This window comes from Myodes glareolus, chromosome 9 (assembly GCF_982192425.1).
Source record: "Myodes glareolus chromosome 9, mMyoGla1.1, whole genome shotgun sequence".
Classification (NCBI taxonomy): Eukaryota; Metazoa; Chordata; class Mammalia; order Rodentia; family Cricetidae; genus Myodes; species Myodes glareolus.
The window spans coordinates 80,793,435-80,817,951 of NC_142034.1; the positions used below are offsets into that span (position 1 = coordinate 80,793,435).

At 41.8% G+C, this 24,517-nt stretch overlaps 1 protein-coding gene across 6 annotated transcripts in view; it reads right to left on the reverse strand.

Moving 5' to 3' along the window:
- Positions 1-21,436, reverse strand: part of Pwwp2a (PWWP domain containing 2A) — a 40,699-nt gene extending 19,263 nt beyond the window's left edge. Inside the window, exons 1-4 of one of the 6 annotated variants that reach the window (XM_048435976.3) lie at positions 19,844-19,948; positions 19,211-19,315; positions 16,379-16,447; positions 11,022-11,115 (exon numbers count right to left, since the gene is read on the reverse strand). Coding sequence is in view for 2 of the 6 variants with exons in the window: in XM_085694863.2 (XP_085550989.1) it covers positions 20,822-21,342 (521 nt within the window). In the remaining 4 variants the exon portion in view is untranslated. Of the gene's footprint in view, positions 1-11,021; positions 11,116-16,378; positions 16,448-19,210; positions 19,949-20,821 lie in introns of those variants that run through there. The other 5 variants (XM_085694865.2, XM_048435975.3, XM_085694863.2 and 2 more) reach the window with 5 other exon arrangements.
- Positions 21,437-24,517: the final 3,081 nt, after the last annotated feature.

Genomic DNA, 24,517 nt, shown 5'->3' on the forward strand with positions numbered 1-24,517 from the left:
GTGTATGATAGCATGCTTATTTTAAACACTGAGACAGCAGCACCTTGTGTAAGACAATGCTAATGCCAGTCTTATAAGGCAAAGTTACAGAGAACACAGGGTCAGTAGCAGGCTAGACAGTCATGGAGAACCCAGCAAACTGAATGAAAATGTTTTCTATATCAATTTTTCAAGAACAAGTTTTTTGGGTTTTTTGTTTGTTTGTTTGTTTAATATTCCTGTCCTTTTAAATGCTCTCCAAACGGTTCAGAATAACTTGTTAAGAACACCTCTTAAGCCAGGCAGTGGTGGCGCACGCCTTTAATTCCAGCACTCAGGAAGCAGAGGCAGGTGGATCTATGTGAGTTCGAGGCCAGCCTGGTCTACAAGAGTTAGTTCCAGTATAGGCTCCAAAGCTACAGAGAAACCCTGTCTCGAAAAACCAAAACAAAAAACAAAAAAAAAAACACCCTCTTAACCAGTCATGGCTTAAGGCCAATCATGATAGCTTGTGCTTTTAATCTTAGCAATCAGGAAGCAGAGACAGGAGGATCTCTGTGCATCCCAAGTTCCAGGACAGCCAGGTATACAGAGACTGTCTCAAACAAAATAAAATAAACAAAAAAAAGACAGGACCCTCTCATGTTCCTCTCTAAAAACTAATAACTCTTTGGGACTAGAGAACTTAGACACAACATTAATAAGTTTATTCTTTTGAAAGAGTCTCACTATGTACTCCAGGCCTGGAAGCTGCTATGTAGGACAGCTTGCCTTAAACTCAAACCCTCTGCCTCTGCCTCACAGGTGCCGCCGACAAGCACATGTCACCACACCTAGTTATCTAAGTGAAGTTTTCAGAGCGCTTATCAACTGTAAATTTTAGTTTTGCATGTATAAAATAAAGTTACTTCCCTTCATGGATTAGTAATTCTCAACATACTCATCAACAAATATTAGGCATAAATTTTACTTCATTTAAATAGTTTTATATTTTACTAATGTAGATCTTAGAATTTGTATATCTTACCAATTACTTATATCTAGACTGAATAGCAGTAGTGCTCTTAACCAGTGAAACATCTGCCTGGCCCCAAAAATATTTAAATAATTACAAAATGACCTCAGAGACTAGGAAAGAAAGATCACTTTATGAGAAAAAGAAAAGAGGATCACATGTCCTCATTCATCTCGGTCATCATGTTGCCACCTCACGGTGAGACACTAGTTATGAAACCAATCTCAAGGGTCACACTATGATTAAATCAAAATCTGTGTCTAAGAACAGCGAGAGTAATACTAATACTCATAACTGCAATATCTGTTTCATGCATTTGTAGATGACCAAACACGAGTACTTCTTGGGAGGTGAAGCAGAATGATCAATTCAAGGCCAGTCTCAGATACATGAGACCCTGTCTCAACCACCCATTCCCCACGCAGACAAATACCTATTTCTAACTAAACCAAAGTTTGAAAGCCATTAACCTAAGACACCAAAAGGTTACTGAGACTATCTTGAAGCACTAAGCTAAGCACTTGCAGTTCCAGCACTATCAAAGCTGAGGAAGAAGAGCTTATGGCTGAGACCAGTCTAGAACATACAGTGAGATCCTATCTCAATTCAATAAATCAAAGCACTGGGTATAGTGTGTAGTGGTGGAGCCCTGGCTCCATGTTTGATCGCCAGTACTGTCAAAGAAAAAGTAGCAACATAATTACAGTCTTTCTCAATCATTATTTCTTCAAGACATGGTTTCCTCTGTGTAGTTCTGGCTATATTGGAACTCGACTATGCTGACCTCCAACTCAGAGATCCACCTGCCTCTGTCAACCGAATGCTGGGATTGAAGGTATTTGCACCATGCCTGGCTTAAATCCTAGTTCACCACAATCTCCTGGAGGGTGAAATAGAATCTTGCTCTGTGACATGGCACAGAACCTTCAATCTTCTCTAAAACCGTAATCTGAACTTTCCATAAGCACTGCTGCCTTTTGTTTTGCTAAAGCAGACATTTATGTCTCACATTAGTGCTAACCAAGAAGCAAGCTCCGCCAGGAAAATGTCAATGAGCAGTGTGCAGATGAAAGGTGGAGTAGCATCCTCTGCACAAGCTTCCTCCTACAGAACTGCTTGCAAAGAGCTCCAAGAGCTGGGTGGCATGCTGTGTGTCTTCTTCCTACTCCACGTGCAGTGCAACGCTCAGACACTGGTGACTCATTCGAACCTTTCCCATCTTCAGTCTTTAATTACCACAGAATGTCTGACTAGGGGTACAGCTGAATGGCAGAGCATGCATGAGTATGTGCTACACCCAAGGGCTTCAATCTTCAACACAAAAAAATAAAAGGAGAGGGAGGGATGCAGGGAGGGAGAGAAGAAAATTCTGCCAGAGGCTGAAACAGGAGGATCTAGATTCAAAGACATCTTAGGCTGTATTGCAAGATTGTCGCCAAAAAAAAAAAAAATCTAAAGTGGACACAAAGGTTACAGTTCACTGCTTGCCTGGGCATACCTGGCATAAATCTCTAGCATCACACAAAATAAATAATAATAAAGAATTCCCTTTATGAGGAAAAACAGATAAAAGTCCAAGAAACCTCTGTATTGTCTTTGCACTTCCTGTGGCTACAATTACTTAAAATTGATTTCAAAACTGAGTCTTTTGAACAAGTAGCATGTGTCAAAGAGGATTATTGGTATTTAACATTTTTTGACAAGAGAAGAGATATCAGTGAAAAGCCCCAGTCTAGGAGTTTAGGGATGTCGCTCAGCTGGTAGAGGGTTCGCCTAGCATGTTTCAAGCCCTGGGTTCAAGTCCCAGCAATGCAAACACTGAGCTAGCTTACTAGTAAACCCAGCAAACTTGGGAAGTGGGTTAAAAGTTCATAAAGACACTGTCAAACAAACAAACAAATCCATGTTACTTCTGGAAGTAAGTGACGGTGTGAAAGTGATCTTCTGAACTGGGAATGGCAGCACACCAGTTACCCCAGACTAGGACAGGCAGAAGCAGGGAGATCTTCTGGGGTCTGATTGGGTTACACAGTGAGACTCCTTGTCTCTAAAATCCCAAAGCAGGAAATGGTTTATTTTATTCTAGGATTTGAATCCTATTTAAGATATAAGTTTTATTCATCATTTTACTCACAATTTCTAATATTGCTTATCAATTCTATCCTTAAATTCACATTGCTTCCTGGGTTAAGATCTGTTACCCAAATTCCTTTTCAGGAGAATATTGAACCCTAAATGAAATGTTTACCAACAACTACCTATTTTAAGCCAGGTATCTTTCTAGATTATTTTTTTTTAATTTTCAGATTTTTTAAGGCAGAGTCTTGTAGCCCAGGTTTGCCTGAAACTCACTATGTATGTAGCTCAAGCTGGCTTCTAACATATGACCTTGTGAGTGCTATATTACAGACATGTGCCACCACATCTGGTTTTCCTTGTATTTCTAATTCCTACCTCTGATTTGGAAAGTTTGTTTTAATGATGGCAGTATTCATCTGCATGAACTTACCAGTACCCTCAATCAACTCATTCCTAACTTCAAATTAATTCTTTTCCTTCTGTATAGGGCAGTTCAACTGAATACAACTGATTCTCATTTACTCCCTTCCAATTCTTTTTGCCAAGAAGTAAATGTAGGAGGGGATTCTTTAAAAAGTCATATACAAAAATAAAGAAATGCAAAGGAATTAGCATCTGTAGACAAGCCAAGGAGTTGGAAGAAACTAATCACTCAGAAAAATGATCATCAGAGTAAGCTGCAACAATAGGTCCAAGTGCTCTCAATGGACCCAACTACCCTCTCAGCCAACAGGTCAACAGAAGGCAAAAATGAAGTCTCCTCCTACAACAGGAAAAAAATTATGTTTAACCACTTGAAAAATATCCACATTTATTTTATTTCAAACAGATGTGTTTAGAAACTTCCTCTCCAGGCACTGGAAAGATACCTCGGTCAGTAAACTAAAGCTGCATAAACATGTGAACCAAAGTTTAATCTCTAGCACCATGTAAAAACCCTGGGTGTGATGGTATGTGTATAATCCAAACTCAGGAGATAGAGACAGGTTGATCCGTGTGGCCTTTCAGCCCGCTAGCCTAGCTAATGAGTGAATCTCAGCTCAGGTCCTACTGAAACCCTGTCTCAAAAGACAAGGGGGGAAAAGGCAGGTAGACATCTCCTGAGAATAGCACCCGAGGTTGGTCTCTGGCCTCTACATACATATGCACCTACCCCACATACAAAAAGAACCTATGTGTCCTTAAAATCAACAAAAGATTGGGTTATAAAAACAGGGAAGTGTGAAGCAAGCTTATTTTGCTTCACATTTCTTTGTGAAATTTGGTTAGGTCAATACTTAATCAGAACAAATGAAATTAATTCAACTGCATCTAAATACAATAGAAAATTTTACCAACAAAATTATATCCATTCCTTTTGAAACAGAATTACCAGTTGGGGATAGAAGTATGTGTCTACATCCGAGGATTTAGAAGCTATATGAAGTCTGATTAAAAAACAAAAGGTTCAGCAGTTAAAGAGCACTGGCTGTTCTTCCAGAGAACTCTGGTTCAATTCCCAACACCCAAATGACAGCTCACAACTGTCTGTAACTCCAGTTCCAGGGGATACAACACCCACACACTTACAAACATGCAGGCAAAACACCAATACATATAAAAGGTCACTTTCCAGTTTGGGGGGCCCACATAATAATTTTTGTTACAATATATTGTCCTAGTTATCATAAATCTTTACTTTCCCAAAAATAAAACTTTATGATAATATATTGATTATAATTTTAGGCTAGACATGGCACACATGCATGTTATCAAATCCCAAAATGTATGAGATAGACAGAATCAAGGCTGGGATTGTAGAGATAGCTCAGTAGTTAAGAGCATTATTGCCCTTCCAGAGGACCTGAATCTGATTCTCAGGACGCATGTCAAGTGACTCACAACCTCCTGTTAACTACAGCTCCAGGGGATCCTACAGCACTGACCTCAGGGTGCATCTACCCACACAGCAACACACATACATGATTTAAAAAAAAATAGAGGGGGGAAGGCAGAGAGGCAAGAAGTAATGGAAGCACAGCAGCTGGGCAAATGTGTGCTGAGCAAGCTGGAGTTGGGTGGTGAGCCCCCATCAGGCTGCAGAAACAGCAAGTGCATGAGTCAGCACACAAGTCAGCATCAAGTACAACCAGTGGAAGCTGCAGTGGCAGCTGGATGTGGAAAAGCAGATGGACAGGCACCAGGAGAAGCTATACTATCGCGGAATCAGACTTGCCAGATGAAATCAACACCTATGAATTGTGGGAATTGAACAGTCAAGTAGAAAGAAACCAAAAAATTCAGGGGCTGTTGGAGTACTGCACAAATCCCACAGAAGACTTCATCCACGAGTTAGTTGCTGGCCAAGTGAGGGGACTGTATAAGCAGCTGCAGCCCATCCTCTCAGATGACCAAAGCCAGACCCCCTACCAGGACTAGCCCCACACTGCTGGACCATGACTCTTGCCTGAATTCCTTCATTCCCAAACCCCCAAAATACATATTGTCATTTAATGATTCTCTAACAGTGCTTATTTGTATTTAATGGTTTGGGGAGGCATATACATACACACATATATACACATCTTGGCTACAAGAGTTCAGGACCAGCCTGTGCTGCCTAGACCCGGTCTCAAAAAATAAATAAGTGAATGAATAAAATGAAGAAAAAATAAAGTAATTTAACCCTAAGTAACCTTTTAATTTCCAGAACTACCTAGGAAATAGAAAATAATCTATCATATTCTAGCATTCTGGATCATTTACTAATGCATCATCTCAGTTTGCTCACAGACCAGTTTTACAGTATAGCAGAAAGTATTTATCAACAGATCCAAGGTCTTTAGTTTCTCTGTAAAAATGAAATACAAGAAACATGCTGTTTTAAACTGATGTTCAGTAATCAACATTTTAATATTTTAGCATGTGTAGAAGATCTGTATTTATCTATAATAAATAACCTACTCCTATGAATGTAAGTGAGTTATCAGGAAGACTATGAAAACCACTTGTAGGATCATTATAAAATATCATTAGCACTGCAACACTTGAAGTAATAACTGGATTAGACGGATGAAATGTAACTCAGTGACAGGGCCCAATACGCACGTGACCCTGTTTCAGTGTCAATATCCCCCAAAACAAGTTAAGTGCGTTAATTAGAATTATATCTACAAACCCTGTACTTTTTAAAATTTGAGACGGTGTCTCACTATGTAGCCATGATCCTCCTGCCTCATGAGTGCTAGGATTACAGGCACAGGCCGCCTCAGCTCTGTGCTGTAAAGAAAGCAGGGAATAATCATTAGCTTGACTAGTGCCCCAAACAGAATAAAGTTGATCAAGTTACACTTGATAGTCACAGCTGTGAAGACGTACTGATTTTATTTAACTTCAAATTAGCTACTTACCAAAGGATTTAAAAATCACATAAACTTAACTTTGGGGTCACTACCCAAAAAGCAAAACAAAACAAATTAAAAAAAATTAAGTGTATAGAAAAAGAAAAACCAATTTTTTATGGACTTCAGTTTCAGGAACCCTGTGGTGGTTTGAATACAAATGGCATCATAGGCTCATATAGGTGTGGTCTGGTGGGAGGAGGTGTGTCACTGGGAGTGAGTTTTCAGGCTTCAAAAGTCCATGCAAGACCCCTGTGCTTCTCTTTGCCTATTGACCAGGATATAGCTTTCAGCTACTGCTCCAGCACCTGCCTGCATGCTTCCTGCCATGCTGATACCAGACAAAACCTCTGAAACTGTAAGCAAACTTCTAATTAAATGCTTTCTCTTATAAAAGTTGCCTTGGTTGTGGTGTCTCTTCATAGTGACCAAGACGTAAGTTAGCAGCCAGAAGCGGGGTATTGCTGTGACAGGTCTGACCATGCTGTTTGTTGGAAAATTACGAAACATTTGGAACTTTGAACTGGAAATATGGTTGAAGCTTTGAGGGGGACTTACTGGGCCTTCCTAGTAAAAGCATGGAAGATGGTGGTGCTTAGGACCCAGCTAAAAAAGTTTCAAAGGGGAAGAATATTAACAAGTGGCATGGAAGCTGGGCAGTGGTGGCACACACTTTTAATCCCAGCATTTGGGAGGCAGAAGCAGGTGTGAGTTCGAGTTCGAGGCCAGCATGGTCTATAAAGCAAGTTCCAGGACAGCTAGGACTGTTACATAAAGAAACCATGTTTCGGGTGAAGAGTGGCCTGGAGACCATTCTTGTGATATTTTGGCATAGATAGATAGATAGATAGGTAGGTAGGTAGATAGATAGATAGATAGATAGATAGATAGATAGATAGATAGATAGATAAAAGTGGCTGCTTTTTTTTCCCTTGTCCTACCTGCTTTGGGTTAATAGCACTGGCTGAGATTTCAAAACAACCTAGCATTGATTTGTCATGTGGTTACTGGTGATCACTTATGACGATCTACAATGAAAAGCAACAAGGGGCAGAAGAGAAAAGGAATACCAGGAAATGGTTAATTAAAGTCAAGTCTTATGCTCCAGGAGGTAAAAAGTTTAAAGACAAGCCTGAAGCTAAATGGAATGAAGGGCATGGTGGTAACCTCAGGGTAAGACCCCCACTCCAAGCTAAGCTTCCAACTTGTGAAAACCAACTAAAGGAAAGCTTATGCAGTGAGGGGAACCAGTAACAGAAAGAGGAATGCAAATGTCATTGAAAGCGGGGGGGGGGGGGGGGCCAAGTTCAAGACCTAGCAAGCACAGAACTTGGCAACTTCGGCCATGGCCCTGTGGCTCTGGCTTTAGAGTCAGGGATACTAAGATAAAGGGGGTTATAGTATCTGGCTCTACAGTAAGTCACTGAGGCCAGGTGTGCATAGCAGGAGTGTCCCTGCATGGAAGCCCAGAGAGGCCATTACGTGAAGCTATGAAAGAGAAGCCTGGATTGTGCTGGATACTCCAAGATGTTACAGATGCCAGAGTCTTGATACCTGCCAAAGAAAGCTGCAGACCAGAACCAGTCTGCAAGTGGAACCAGCCCAAGAGAGAGAAGTGTACTGCAGTCAACAAGGCTAAAAGTTGAAGATAAGAGCCCTTGACATCAGACATGGAAATGCAAATTTGGAGTTTGCCATGCTGGTTTTCAGTCTTGCTTTGGTCCGCTATGCTCCATTTCCTCCCTTTTGGAATGGTAATGTATATTCTGTGCCACTGTATTTTGGAAGTATGTGGTGTGCCTTGAGTTTGACTTTACAGGGGGTTACAATTAAAAGATTGCCATGAATCTCAGAGGAAACTGTGGACTTTTAAACAGTGTTGAGACTGTAATAGACTACGGAGACTTTTTAAGTTGAGCTGAAGGCATTTTTGCATTATGATATGACTGGTTACAAGCCTATGTAGGGACCAGGGAGTATAATGTGGTGGTCTGAATGAGAACGGCCCCCATACGTTCATACAGGTGTGGCCTGTGGAAGAAATGACTAAGATAACAGAGAACTTTGAAAAAAAAATCCCCCATAAATAGAGGGATTACTCTACTAAATTCCTAGAAACAAAACAAGCAGATACAGAGAGCAGAAATGGTGTGCCAGGGACTGGGGAAGGAGAAAAGGGTGTGTAGTCTAGCAAGTTTTAATTTGCAAGATGGGAGATCTGCCTCAACAATTAAACACACTTAATATCACTGAATTGTACAAGCAACAGTTAAGATGCTAAATGTTGTATGTACTTTTTACATTAAGAAGAAATTAATGCAAAAGTGGGTTGGTGGCTCAGTTAGTACTCAGGAATCTGGAGTAGAACTGCCACAGCTTCAAAGCCATCCTGGTCTAAACAGTGAATTCCAGGCCAGTCTTGCCTTAAAGTATGAGACTTGGTGTCAAAAAGAAGAATAGCTGTGAATGTAGCTCAATTGACAGTGCTTATCTAACATGTACAAAGCCTTGGGCTTGATCCTCAGCACTGCAAAAAACCATGTATGGGGCATATGCCTGTAACAGCATTATAAATGGAGGCAAAGGATAGAAGTTCAAGGTCATCCCTGCTACATAAAAAACTCAAAAATATTCTTGGCTATATGAGGCCCCATCTCAAAAAGCAAACAGGCAAATAAAACAAAGACAGGTAATATCTACCCAAATATAGGAAATACAGTGAAAAGAATCATATTTATAGGCCAGTGAGATGGCTCAATAAAAAAAATCATATTTGTGATTACTAGTGCATGGAAAATAAATTTCTCAGTGGGGAAATAAGATTGCACCTGGTGGCTTCAAGTATGGTGCTCTGAAAACATTTATATTTCTTTATACCGCCCACAAGTACATCAGACGAACCCAAGTTGAGAAACAATCCTTACAATTTCTGAATCAGACCGCAACTGATTCAGTCATCATGAATACCATGATGACGGGGGTGGATCTGTACACAATGAAACTGTAGGCTGTAGAGGTGACCTGGAGTGATGAGCCCAGAGCGATGGCCCAGCGGTTAAGAGCACGGCTTGCTCTTGCAGAGTCCCTAGGTTTGACTCCCAGCCCTCACACGGTGGACACAACCATCCCTAACACACCAGTTCCAAGGGAATCTGTGTTCAGACACATACGCAGGCAAAACACTCACACAATAACAAAAGAGTAAGTCTAATAAAATTGTTTTTAAAAGAAAAGAAAAATAAACGTGGGAAGAAAATCCAAGACAAAAATTTTATAAAAGTATTCTACAATAATTAACCACAAGCCTAATTCTAGCATTTGGAAAGCTGGGGCAAAAGGATGCAAATTCGGGCCAGCTTGTATACTACAGAGAAATAGCCCATCTTAAAATAAGACAGGTGGAGCCGCTAACCAGGCACATGTGCTGCCATCCACATCAGACAATGTGAATTTGATCTCCAGAAGCCAAGGTAGAAAGAAAGAATGAACTGCTCATAGTTGTCCTTTGACCTCCACACAGGCACTGTGGAACACGTGAACCTGAACTCTCCCTCCCCCCCCCTCACACACACACACACACCACCACCAACAACAACAACCATGTTTTTTAAAACTTAAAATATATACAAATACATCTGAGAATGTTTTCAACCTAATAGTAAAAAGTTTAGGGAAAGATGTTGATATCAAGATTGATGCTGGGCAGGTGGCATCTCTTTGATCCCAGCACTCAGGAGGCAGAGGCAAGAAGATCTCTGAGTTTAAGGTCAGCCTGGTCTACAGAGCTAGTGCTAGGACAGCCAGTGCTGCACAAAGAAACTCTGTATCTTGAAAAAAACAAACAAAAAAATTGATAAAACAAGGGGCTGAAGAGGTGGCTTAGTGGTTATGAGTGTGTGCTGCTTTACAGAGGTCCTGGGTTCGGTTCCCAGCACCACATCACACCCAGTCACAACTACCTGTAACTCTAGCTCTAAAGGTAATTCTCACACTTCTAGTCTCCTCAGGCATCTGCACACACATGTATATATGCACACTAGATATACACATAATTCTTAATAATAAATCTTTTTTAATGTTAAAACAGGATGGAGCGATGGCTCAGTGGTAAAGAACATCATGCAGCACTTTCAGAGAACCCAAGTTCAGGTACCTACATGGCAGCTAACAACTTTTAACTGCACTTCAAGGAGATCCATTAGCCTTTTCTGGCCTCGTTGGCACCAAGCACACACACAGTAAACATGCAGACAAACACTCATACACACACACACTAAAAGAACTTTTTAAAGAAAAAAATAAAACAAAAAAATTTAATGATAAAGCAATGGGACAAAGTTTAAAAAAAAAATCAGTCAGTGATTATCTGGCTATAGTGATGCTGCCTCTAATCTCAGCACTTGGGAAGGAGAGGTAGGAGAATCAGCACAAAGTCATCCCCAGCTACATAATGTGTTCCAAGCCAGCTTAAGCTTGGAGGGAGAGACACATACAAATTAAAGACCCTAGATAAAAACTTTACAAGAGTTCTCTACAATAACTGAAAAAGATGACATAGTGGCACAAACCTTTAATCCCAGCACTTGTAGATTTCTGAGTCTGAGGTTATCCTGGTATACATAGGGAGTTCCAGGACAACCAAGGCTATAATATAGTGAAACTCTGTTTCAAAAACAAAACAAGAAAGAAGAGAGGGTGGGAGGGAGGGAGGGAAGAAGGGAGGGAAGGAGGGAAGGAGGGAGGAAGGTAAAAGAAAAATTCAAAATAAATTTAATTACAGAAACATGATCTAGGAACATCAATTAGTACGTGAAGTTCTGCCTTACTGGCAAGAGCATAATTTGATTGCCAGAACCATTTGTGATCCCAGCACTGAGGAAGTTGAAGGAGGCAGATCTCTGGAACTTATTGGCTGCCACCCTGGTCTAAACTGTAAGCCCCAGGTCCCACTGAGAGAACCTGTCTCAAAAAGCAAGACAGAGGTACTAGAAGAATGGCACTACGCAGTGTCTTCCAGAGAACCTAAGCTTAGTTCCCAGACCCAAGTCAGGTGGCTTGTCAACTATCTATAACTCTAGACAGGGGATCTAACACCTCTGGTCTACCTGTCACCTGCATTCACATGCAGACACACATACCTAAACATAATTGGTAACAGTTAAAGCTTCAAAACAAGGGAAACATTCACAAGGAATGACACCTGAGGAATGACACCAAAATTGACATCTGACCTCCATATGCACCTGCAAGCACACATGTACATGTACTCAAGCATATGCTCTCTTACAAATGAGTAAACACGTATCATTTACTATAGTGTGGTAGGGAAAATAATGTTCTCAATTAATACATCATTTAGACAGATAATTCCCTCAAAAAATACATTAAAAAATAGGCTGGTTTTTTTTAATCTAATCTTGGGGCTGGAGAAGTGGCTCAGCAGTTAAGAGCACTGGCTGTTCTCCCAGGGGATCCAGGTTCAAGTCCCAGCACCCACATAGTAGCTCCCAACTGCTTGTAACTCCACACAGACACATTACCCTCACACAGACACACATGCAGGTAAAATACCAATGCACATTAATATATATATATATATATATATATATATATATATATATATATATATATATATATATTAAATCTAATCTTGGACCTAGAGAAATGGCTCAGGGTATAAGAGCACAGGTTGCTCTTTCCAGAAGTCCAGGATTTGATTTCCAACACACACATGGTGGTTTATAACTACTTGTAACTCTAGTCCCAGGAGAGTCAATACTCCCTACTGGTCTCCATGGGTACCAACCACACAATGGTGCACAGCCATACATGTAGGCAAACACTTGTACACAAAAATTTAAAATTAGAAAGGTTGATAGAGAACCTCTGGAGCGGGGTCAAGACAGGGTTTCTCTGTGTAGCCCTACCTCTCTTAGAACTCACTCTGTAGACCAGGCTGGCTTCAAACTCACAGAAATCCACCAGTCTCTATCTCTCGAGCGCTGGGATTAAAGCCGTGCACTGCTACCACTACCATCACTGCCTGGCCAAGGAATAATCTTTGTTTTACAGAACCATATCTTCTTTTGGACATGGTCTTCTTATATAGCCCAGGAACTAGGTATATCTGGCTGTACCAAAGCATTTGAGAAAACAAGAAAAAAAATTTTTTTAAATTGAGGGCCAGTGAGATAGTTCCCCCAGTAAATGGGATCATCTACCAAACCTGACAAAACCAGAGTTTGAACCCCAGGACCCACAGTAGGAGAGAACAGATTCTCAAAAGTAGATCTTTGACTTCCACACATAAGCCATGGCATGCATGTTTACATACACATGAGTGCCCACAAATACCAAATAAATAAAAGCAAGTTAAAAACAGAGCTCAGGATGCAGGTCACTTGGCCAAATGTTACCCCTGCAGAAAATTCTAAATTTAGTCCACAGTCCACGACATAAAACTACCATACGGTAGTGCTTTCCTGTAATCCCAACTCTTGAGAGTTAGAAGACAGAAGGTAAGAAGTTCAAGGCTTTCTTCCCACATAGTGAACCCTAGGCTAGAAAACAGAAGACCAGTTTTGGTTTTTTTTTGTTTTTTTGTTTTTTAAAAAGGCACAGGCATTAACCCCAACACTTGGGAGGCACTGGCAGGCAGGCAGATCTCTGTAAGTTCTAGGCCAGCCTAGTCTACACAGTGAGTTCCAAGCCAGCCAAGGCTAAATAACAAGATCTTGTCTCAAGAAACTAACAAACAAAAGGCCATGCAAGATGGTTCACAGTTCAGTGGGTAAAGGTGATTGCCAACAAGCCAACAACCTGAATTTAATTACCATGGTAAGAGAACACCAAATCCTGCAAGACATCCTTTGAACTCAGTCTCCAAAACATAAGATAAAATAAAATTAAAGTAGGGTTAGTAGGCTGGCATTGTGACTCCTGGGGTGGGGGCAGTAACTGGTTAGGCTAGGGCAAGAGGACCACAAGTTACAGATCAATCTAGACAACGTATCGACAGTGCTTCAAAACAGTGACAGAGTGCTCCTCTCCTCTAATGTACATGAAGTCCTAGATTCAATCCCCAATACTGGCAAAAGAAAATTACCTAGGGGGCTGGAGAGATGGCTCAGCGGTTAAGAGCTCTGACTGCTCTTCCAGAGAACCAGGGTTCGATTCCCAGCACCCACATGATAGCTCACAACTGTCTGTGTCTCCAGTTCCGCGGGATCCAACACCCTCACACAGACATATATGAAAGGCAAAAACACCGATGCATATGAAATAAATAAATTTAAAAGAAAAAGAAAATTACCTAGGAACCAAAGCACATTTCTGCCATCCCAGCCCTTAGGAATAGAAGAAACAGGAGGATCAGGACTTCAAGCAGGCTCAGCTACCAAGTTTGAGGTAAGCTTTTTATGAGACCCTCTCTCAATAAGAAAAAGAAATTTAAAAAAATTAAAAGTGCTAGGATATGTTGTCAACACTGCAATTCCAGAGGTCAGAAGGCTAAGACGGGAAGCCTCAAGGTTTAAGGCCAGCCAAGGCACAGGGCCCTGTGGTTTCCAATAACAGGCATTTTATATAGCCCTACTAATACCTACCATTTATAATTTCAAGCAATTTACTTACTCTGGCACTATGTCTACAAATTTAACCCTGAAAAACCTTTCAGAGTGAAATGAAACAACGTATACAACACAGAAATGGCAACTGTAGGGACTGGAAAATAGTTCTGTTGGTAGAGTTCTTACAGAGCATCGGTGAAGCCCTGGACTGGTTCCCCAACACCTCTTAAAAGCAAGAAGTGGTAGCATGCATCTATAGTTGTAGCACTCAAGATAGAGGCCATCCTCAACTACACAGTAACTGAGGCCTGCCTGGACTAAAGACCGTGTCTCAAGGAGAAAGAAATGGCAAGTGCAGAGTAGTTATTATCAAGTCCAGAAAGTAAAGCTTGGCAGCGCTGCTAGGTGATATGAATATGAGGAGAGAAGTGAAACTACAGGGGTAGGCAGCTATATAGAATTGGTTCAAAGGGAAGAAAACAAAAATTATAGACAACTTGTACCTGCAACAGGAAGCTAAATTTAAGAAATCACTTCCAAGTATACATACCAGCTTTACAGCAATAATCTGGATATGCTACCAAAGTTGTGCATTCTCCAAATGCATTTCTTAGTTTGCAGTTATATTCCATTCTAAATTAACTTTTTGTAGCAGGATTAAGAAATTTACCCTTCTGTTTGAGCTAAAATATTCCTTAAAAACTAGTATCTCCTGCTGGGCGGTGGTGGCGCACGCCTTTAATCCCAGCACTCGGGAGGCAGAGGCAGGAGGATCTCTATGAGTTCGAGACCAGCCTGGTCTACAAGAGCTAGTTCCAGGGCAGGCAACAAAGTGACACAGAGAAACTCTGTCTCGAAAAACCAAAACAAAGAAACAAAACTAGTATCTCCTAAATGGTCCAGAATCACAGAATGAAATCAAATTGATGGGGAAGGAAATCTATGTGTTTTCAAAAATATTTTATATGTATGGGTGTTTTGCCTGCATGTATTTATGCAAACTACATGTGTACTGCACCCTTGAAGGTTAGAAGGTTGGATCCTCTGGAGCAGGTAAGACAGTTGTGAACTGCCTTGTGTATGCTAGAAACTGAACCTGTATCTTCTAGAAGAGCTAAGCCATCTCTCCAACCCCAGAAATCTATACACTTTTGAGAACCACTGATTAAACTGTGTTTAGCAAAGTTATTCTGCATTAAATCCAAGCAGAATGTAACTAAACCACCACTTACTTCTTTATCTGCCAGCCACTACAGCAAGCTTCTTTCTGGTAATGTGCATCTTATTTTAGGAGTTCAGGGAGAACTAAGCTACTAAGAAATGATGTACTTGATAGGCCAAATAACATCTTTCCTCTTTTACAATCTGAGATCAGTGAGACAGTGAAGATAAGCACTAATATTCAAGCTACTTAATAGAACCCCCCCGCAAAAAGTTGTTTTTATCAACACATAGTTTTTGATCATGACTTAAATGTCTTTTTAAATGTTCTTAAGACCACACACTAATGTATGGTCTTATTTATGTGTAAAAGGCTGAAAATTAACCTTATTAGAGACTCCTGCCAAGCATGGTCTTGCCTGTAATCCCAGTACTCAAAAGGCTAAGACAGAAAGATCAAGGACAGTTTAAGGCCTGCCTGGGCCACAGAAAAAGATCCTGTCTCAAAGAAAGAAAAGTTTCAAGTCCAATAGAGCACGTCTGGAATAGCTACCTAACACATAACACCTATAGGTAGATGTGGTGACACAGGCTTGTTATTCTAGCACTCGGGAAGCTAAGGCAAGAACATCTGAGCTCAGGGCCAGCATGGGTATGTGGCAAGCCTGTCCAAAAAGACTTTTTTTTTTTTGAGGGGGGAATATAATATAAAAATAGATCTAATAAAATTGATAAAAATTATTTGGGACCTAGACAATTATAACCCTGTAATCCCAGGACTCAGGAGGCTAAGGCAGAAAGATTACAAACCCCAGGTCAGCTTGAGCTACATAGTAAAACCCTGTCTCAAAGTGAAAAATTATCACAATTCTTTGTTCTCAGATTCAAACTAGGTTTTTACTTACCACCAACTAAGAATCTGTGCCCACCAAAACAGTCAGATTAGAGCAATATGCAATGGAGGACCTCACTCAGTACAGTAGTGAGCATCCTAGAAGTTGTCTGGATCAGAACGTGACTGGCACTTGCCTCTGTTACTTTACTTACTATACAAGCCCTCTAATACCTTTCAAGATAAGATATCATCACCGGTAAATTCAGAATGTACAGTTCAAGCCGACCTTCACACATACTACTAGAGGGCCTAGGTCCTCAACCTCAAAGCTGTAGTATAAACTACTGACACCACTACTCACTGCTTCACCAGAATGGCTGTATATTTTTCCCACCAAAAGTAGGGCTATTGCACCATACGTTCATGGTCTCTGTAAAGAAAAGAAATCATTGTCTTGGTTTACATTTCCTTTAAAAACAAATAAATGCTCTACGAATATAAGATCTTAAACAGTAAATGCTGAAGTTTTCAAAAGAAATCATTTTAATTTTTAATAAATGGCCCCCCATACACAAAATAGGATACTTGTAAAAATACAGTAATATGCATGTGCTACAAAATTAAAATATAATAGCCTTTTATATACCAAAGCTTACTTCATGATTCTGTAATTGAGGGATTTCAGAAATATTTTTCAGGATTTCAAAGTAGCTTCATAATTAATTTTAAGATAATAATAAATAAAATAATCCCTCTGGACATGGCACACTCCTATAGCCCTAAGAGGAGTCTAAAGGAGTCCAACTTGGACTAAATAGCTAGTACAAAGCCAGCCAAGGCTATATACACAAGACCTCTTCTTTTAAAAAATGAAAAAAAAAAGTCAGATTTGGTGGCTCATGCCTTTAATTCCAGCACTAGAGAAGTAGAAGCAGGAAGATCCAGGTCAAGGCCAATTTGGGCTACATAAAACTCTGATTCAAAAAACGAAAAAAAATAATTTGCATGTAAAATGTTCCTTCAGGCATGGACTGAAAAAATCTGCAGGGAAGTAAGAGATACCCATAACCACTTTAACTAATTCAATTCTGGTAAGCAAAAAAGGTCCTGAGGGGACCGGAATGAAACTGCTGTCCCTTCAATCTGCTATGAGAATTACTAAACAGGTAACAAAACTGTATCCACAGGGGTTCAATCAGAAAAAGATCCAGAATAACAAATAGCGAGGGGTAAATATAATGGCAGAACCACAGTAAACAGAGGCCTGGAAAATTAACCATATACAGGTATGAACTTTACTTGTATTCTAATTTGAACAAAACAATCCTGAGATGTTAACATTAACTGACCAGAGGTTTGATGATATAAAGGAAATGCTAGAATTCTGGGAATGATAATGATAGGATGGTTACTTTTAAATGTCCTTATCGTTACAAAGGGCTATGATAGAATGTTTATGGATATGCCTGGGATTTCATTCAAAAGAACCCAATGGAGGCAGTTATATGACATAGTACATTTGACTAAACTATAATAAATGTTGAAGCTGGGCAGTGTATACATACTGACTTATATCCCATGATAAAAAGCCCACCAAAAAATACTCAATAATTTATTATTGTCTAAAATAATCAGTTTACTAAAGCATGCTTTATATGACAAAATTGTAAAAGCTGAGATTGACAAGAAAAAAATAAAATTTATGTGTAAGGCTAACTGCTTTGTCATTAGACAATGTTAATGACCTCAGTAAACAAGTAATTTAAACTAGCTAAGGGGACTGGGTAGTAAACAACAGCTAGAGTAAATGAACTAGAAGCTATATGCTTCACTTAAAGGCATTCAATTTTTTTTATGCTATGATAAACAAAATTTGTTTTTAACTAGCTATTCAAACTACTGTCATTTTAGGCTAACCATGTCATTTACGGCCAAGATCTCTATAGATAAAGGGTGGTACAGCTGATGTGCTACTTAAAGGAAGGGTAAATTCTGAGAAATGCCATTGTTGAAAACATCATAGTTTGCATTTGTACAAACTAGAGAACTATGAAGTCATAGGATGATAGAATCTTCATCAAAAGTACAATTGGTCAACAATACGGTCTTGTCCTTCCTGGTAAGCTGACACATGGTTTATATGCATTTTTATGTTTGTTTGTATTCATGTGAATTGGCCAAACAAATTACCCTCAAAAGAACTATAGGGATAGAAGCCATGCTTACCATGCTTGAGGCCTTGGATTCAATTCTTATCACCAAAGAAAGCTAACTAAATAACTAAATAAATGCAATAACAAATCCTCTTAAACAAAAGCACAAATACATTGACACATTCCCAATTATCTCACTGGATAGGCAGAATTCCAACTTCTGAGATTATTATATATGTTCTCCTATATTCAAAGAAAAGAAATAAAGACTCTCCAGAGCAGCCTATTAATGGACTACTCTGCTAGGCTTCAAGATCCAGGATCCTTTGCATAACTCTGCACAGCCACCAGAAATCAAGAAAAGCACAGAAACTGAAAAGCACACAATTCTTTACTTCCTGCTTAAAAGAAAACTTGCTACCCCATCCAACTTTTAACTTACATTGAAGTCTTTACATTGTCACTAATAAACTAACTGGCCAAGTTAAATAAGCCTAGATTGGTTCACATATAAATGATACACCACCACTAGAGTTAAGAGAACTCTTAACTTATGTAATACAATGTCTGCCATTCAATTGGGAGCTCTTGTTACTTTTACCAGGAAGTGGCCAATTCAAATATGATACAAAGTATTTTTAAAGTGTCTGTTGAATACAGTGTAGCTATTGTACACTACAATACAATACAATATAGATTGTAGCTATATCCTGAGTACAGTGGATATAAAGTAGCTCCTGAGACTGGCTATACAGCTCAAAGAGAGGACACAGATGGCCTGTAGTCCCAGTTACTGTGGGTGCTGAGGCAGGTGGAAGTTACGACAAGAGGATCAGTTTGAGCCCAAGAGTTCAAAACATCAAGACTAAGACTCCATATCCTTTCCAAAGGGAAAACAACTCCTCCAACAAAAGAAATTACTATATATAAAAAATGCTATTAGCAAATAGATCACAACTCAAAATGACAATTTTCTAGAGCTGACACAATGAGCACCTTGACAAGAGAAAACACAATCCACTCTATTTCCAAAAACTTACCTTTCTGCACCTTTCTTTTGCAGATTTGAAATTCAGATTCTCACACAATCACTGGCCTCTTCTTCTGTTTGATTCAATAGCATACACATTAGAGTGTCTCTCTTGCTATTAAAAACAACAGCGGAAAGCACTGTCTTATTCAGCTTTCTAACTATGAAAACTAAAGCACTAACCCAAATCTGATAAAAATAATAATAAAAAAAAACAAGCAAAACAAAAACCCTGAAGACTAACAAAGTATACAGACTGACGGAATAGGTGCCCATCGCCGCCCCCCTCCCCTCAAACCACCATATTCCATTAAGAACTTTAAAGACTTGCTCCCAAATGGAAAAGGATTCCTGTGTCTTGACGGGAGGTCAAGGAATTAAAAGCAAAGCATAAGCCAGGATATGGGGTATGATGGGAAATGCCTGTCATACCAGTACTTGGGAGAGGCTGCGTCAGGAAGATTGCAAGTTCGAAGCAAGCATGGACAACTTAACCCAACCGCGTCTCGAAAATAACAGAAAGGTGGGAGAAGGCTGGGGTGTGTGTGTGGCTCGATGCTAGGATGCTTGCCTGGCATGCAGGAGGTTCTGGGTGCAGCCCCCAGTACAGCAAAAAAGAAATTAAATAAATACAGAAACACACCAAACACACTAATAATAAACCATTTCCAAACAGGTGAGACACCAGAGTGTGTGTGCTGTTGCAGGAAACAGAATGGAGAGCCATGAATGGGAGTCTCTGCACTTCCTATCTGCAAAAGAAGAGAATAAAAAGGTTAACTCTAAACTGAAAAAGAGTATATTCTTTACTTGTTTAAAGCAGTGCCCAGAACATTTAAAAAAAAAAAAAGATGAAAATATACTGAATAAGACAGAGGTTTGTAGGTGAACTCAACCTTCCGGTCTAGACAAATTTAACTGTAAACATAGTCTCAGAAGTCAGTTGAGAGTCAATTTCTAGCACTGCCAAAGAAAAAGTGTTTCCAACATTTTTTTTGTAAACCCACCACTTTGAAATTAAAGATTTAAAAGGCAAAGGTTTCATCCCGTCTTCAGCTATTTCTTTAAACTATAAGTAAAATTAGCAAAAGGTGCCTCCTTTTTGAAGAGTCGCCCCCTCCCGGGGGGGAACTACTTCCAGCACTAAGAATAACGGCATAAAAAGGTTCAGTAACTCAAGGCTCTTCCTCTTTTAACAAGTGACAGGTAACCTTTAGGGAAGCCCAATGCACACACCCCTTTCTTCGGCCCCGCTAAACTTAAAGGTTGATATGAGGACAGACGAGTGCCTCGGCAGCACCTCTCCCCCGCCCTGCACCCGGTCCTCCGGGGGATCCATCTGCATTTTGCATTAACCCATCTGCCCCGGTGCGCAAGCCAGGGTCGCCAAGGGCCGGAGATGAGGAGGCGGGGTGCGCCAGCCATCTGCACGAGCGCGCGTACCCCAGCCGCACACCTGGGGCCGGGCCCGCCCTCCGGGGCCGCGCGCGTCTGCCCCACGCGGAGCGCGCCCCACGAGGACAGCGGCGCGCAGGACCCGAGGGCGGGGCGGGAGCAGCCGGGGTTCGCGCTCTCCCTGGCGGCGGAGCGGACGGCGTGCTGTCGAGGGGCCGGCGGGTACCTTTTCGACAGGTCCATGAGGACCCCGGAGAAGAGCTTCTCCCCGAGGCGGAACGACACGACGAGCGCGTCCTCGATGATGTGGTCCAGCGTGACCCGCACCTCCGAGCCGGGGATGAGCTGAGACACCGCCGAGTCCCCGCCCGCCGGCGGCACGAGCACCGGAGCTGGCGGCGGCCGCGGCGCGTCCTCGGGCTGCTCGGGGGCGGCCGGGGGCTGCTCGGGCGGCGGGGCCGGGGCGGCCGCGGGCTCGGGAGGTTTCGCCTCAGCCTCGGGGCTACCGGCCAGCTCCCCCGGCGGCGGCGGCGGTGGCGGCGGCGGCAGCGGCTGCTCGTCGGCCTGAGGGGCGGACTGGCGCCCGTCGGCCTCGCCGTCCGGCACCGCCGCCTCGGTGGCCGTGACCGGGAGGGGGGTGCCGGCCTCGCTGCCGGGGATGGGCTCCAGCTCCGGCTCAGCCTCGCCGGCGCCCCCGTCCCCGGGGGACGCCGCGGTCGCCGCCGCCTCAGCAGCCACGGCCGCCATTTTCTCACTGGTCTCTCCCTCCTCCGACTCGGGCTGCGGCGGCGGCGGCGGCGGCAGCGCGGCTGGGTTCCCGAGGCCTTCCCCTCCCTCCCGCTAACACTGTCGTCCCGCCCTTTCCCTGATGCTCGTGATTGGCACTGCGCCATTGGCTCCGCCTTCCACCCCTCCCGCACGTAGGTCAGCCCATTGGTCAGAGGGAGCCGTCTGTCGCTGGCTGGGTCCCGCCCCCGCGCTCGGAGTAGGAACTTCCCATTGGTCGGGTGAATTGTCAAGCGTCGAATCTAAGCGGAGGCGTGAGGGGCGGGATGGACGGGTAGCAAAAGCAGAGCTCTATACTTGCTGCCTGGATCTATTGGTTGGGAAGGGAAATACAGCTGTATGATTGGTGTTTGCTCCTGCCCGTTCTCGTCCTGTTCCTCGAGGGTGGGAGAAGGGAAGGAAACGCGAGTCGTGCCAATTCTTTCAAAGACGACCCGAGGGAGGAATAGCGGGAGAATGCAGAAGGGAACCGCTTCCCAAGAATCTTTGCGCAGAGAGCCTTAGAATGAATGTTATTTCTAGGCGTGGACTTGCTTGTGGCCGAGTGTGGGCACAACAGGCTTTTGTGGGAAAGATAACTAAAGTTCCAAAATAATCCTGAAACACTTTCTGCGTGGCTATTCCGGGAGTCAACTTGCCAGGTGCTGGGACTAGGACAGATGGACCAGACAGTCTCCATAACCACATGACAGGAACTCCAGCGTGTGCACGAAGAGTGTTTTTCTTGGCTTCACTTTTTAGAAGCAAAGGACTAATCTCTTCTTTCTAGGGACCTGCTCATTTCAAAGAAGGAAAATTCTAGTGAGAGGAAAGGCAGCCCGGATGCTAGGATGCGTGAAGTCCTGCCGCGTTGCTTATTCTCCCTAGATCCACTGGAGAGAGTTCGCTGTGGAAGCCTTTTCGTTCCTTGCCCTCTCCTGTGCTGTGTGTAGAAAGAAAACAACAACAGCAACAGCAAACCAAAAAAAGTCAATCCAGGCATAGTTGTCCATGGGGGTAATCCCAGCACTTGGGAGGCATAGGCAGACATGGCGAAAATTCTAGGCCAATACAGGCTTTATACTAAGTTTCAGGACAGCTTGAGCTATGGAATGAGACCTTGTCTCAAGAAAGGGGGAGAAATAAAGGGGAGAGGAGTAGTCTCTCCAGTATCCTAATGTTCTTGTTTTTCTGTTTTGGTGCTATGTTTAACAGCCAATACTATTTGAAGTCTAGAAGAAGCACCGAGCCCATTTCTTCCAGATTGTTCCTCATCAGCCCTTTTCTGTAGGAGCGATCAGAGGCAATAAGAACACCTACAGAGGAAGAAGCAAAGTTATGTATGTAGAGGGAAGAATGAAATCTGAAGACTAATTGAATGCCCTGTGCCAGTTCCTAGTACCATCTTACATGACTGTAGGCAGATTTTCCTGCCCCGCCTGCCAACTTCTAAACAACCACACAGAGACTTCTTATTAATTATGAAAGCTCAGCTGCTAGCTCAGGTTTATTACTAAGTAGCTCTTACAACTTAAACTAATCCATTTCTATCGATCTACTTTCTGTCTTTTGGCTTTATTACCTTTACACTGTATTGTCCATGCTGTTTCTTCTCCATCTGACTGACAGCTCCTTTCTTCTTCCCAGTGTCCTGTGTGCCTGAAAATCCTGCCTACCTTTTGGCTGTTCAACTTTTTATTAAACCAATCAGAATTACACATCTTCAAAGGGTACAGAAAGATTATTTCACAACACATGATCCTTACAAGAAGACAGGTATTGTTATACCGATTTTATTTGAAAACTGAGGCAAAGAAAGGTTTCTAAAGTAATTTAGCTAGTAAATTGTACAGTCGTAAGTCCAGTTTTTCATAGAAAATATGAATTTTCTATGCAATAAGCAAATATTAACCAATGTTCTATCCATTTCAAGTCTAGCAGCAGCTCTTAGAAAAGTAAAAGGCCAGTAAAAGACCTGATGGTGGTAGTGCAGGCCTTTAATCCCAGCACTCAGAAGACAAAGTCAGGTGAATCTCTGAGAGTTTGAAACCAGCCAGGTCTATAGAGCTAGTTCCAGGATAGCTAGAACTGTTTCACAGAGAAACCCTATCTCAAAAAATAAAATAAAATAAAATAAAAAATAAAAAAGTCTAAGAGAAGATACCAGCCAGGGAGAATTTAGAATCTTCATATAGTTCAGAGGGTGGGGGGAATGAGTTCACTTAGTGATCACTATGAGCACTGATTTTCCCATAACCTCTCATCTAAAATCCTATGATGGGTGCTGGAGAGATGCTCCAGGGTACAGTGAAGAGCATGTACTACTATTGTAGAGGATGCCAGTTTGATTCCAGGACCGAGATCAGGTGGCTCACAACAGCCTGTAACTTCAGCTCCAAGGGATTCAATGCCCTTCTCTAACTTCCTTGCGCACAAGCCTACACAGATATGCACACGTGCATGCATGCATACACACACACAAATAACTAAAAATAGTAAAAAGAAAAAATAGTCATGGTGCTCCATGCTTTTAGTAGAAGAATCAGAGGCAGGTGGATCTATATGAGTTCAAGGCCATCTTGGTCTATCTAGCAAGTTCTAGACCAGCCAGTGCATCTATGAAAATGAGCCCCTATCTCAATAGTCAGTTTTTAAAACCCACTGATATGTTTTAGCTCTCTTTTACAGACAAAGAAACTAAGCCTTCCTCAAAAAGTCTGTGCTTGCTAACATGCATACACCATTGGCTTTGATACCTAGCATAGTATAAAGGGAAAAGAAAGCCAAAAAAACTCTCTTACGGGCTATATGCTTACATTAAACATATATGGGTCTTACCTAACAGAATGTTTGTTATGACACTATGTCTATAGTTTACCATAATCAGCTGATTAAACAATAACATGCAGTCTATAAAAGCCATGACACTCTGAATTCCCATGCTGTATAATCCCCACAGGGAGGAAAATATAACTTGGGTCCTGGGACCTCATTACTTCTCAAAGTAATTACAAGATTCTGCAGAGAGTAGTTTAAATCTCTAATTTATCACAGATCATGGCATCCATAACAAGGCACCCTCCTAAGCTACTGTTTTCACTGTGCCCCTCAAGAGACTCTGCTCATCCTGTGTTCACACAAAGTCATCTCTTCTGCT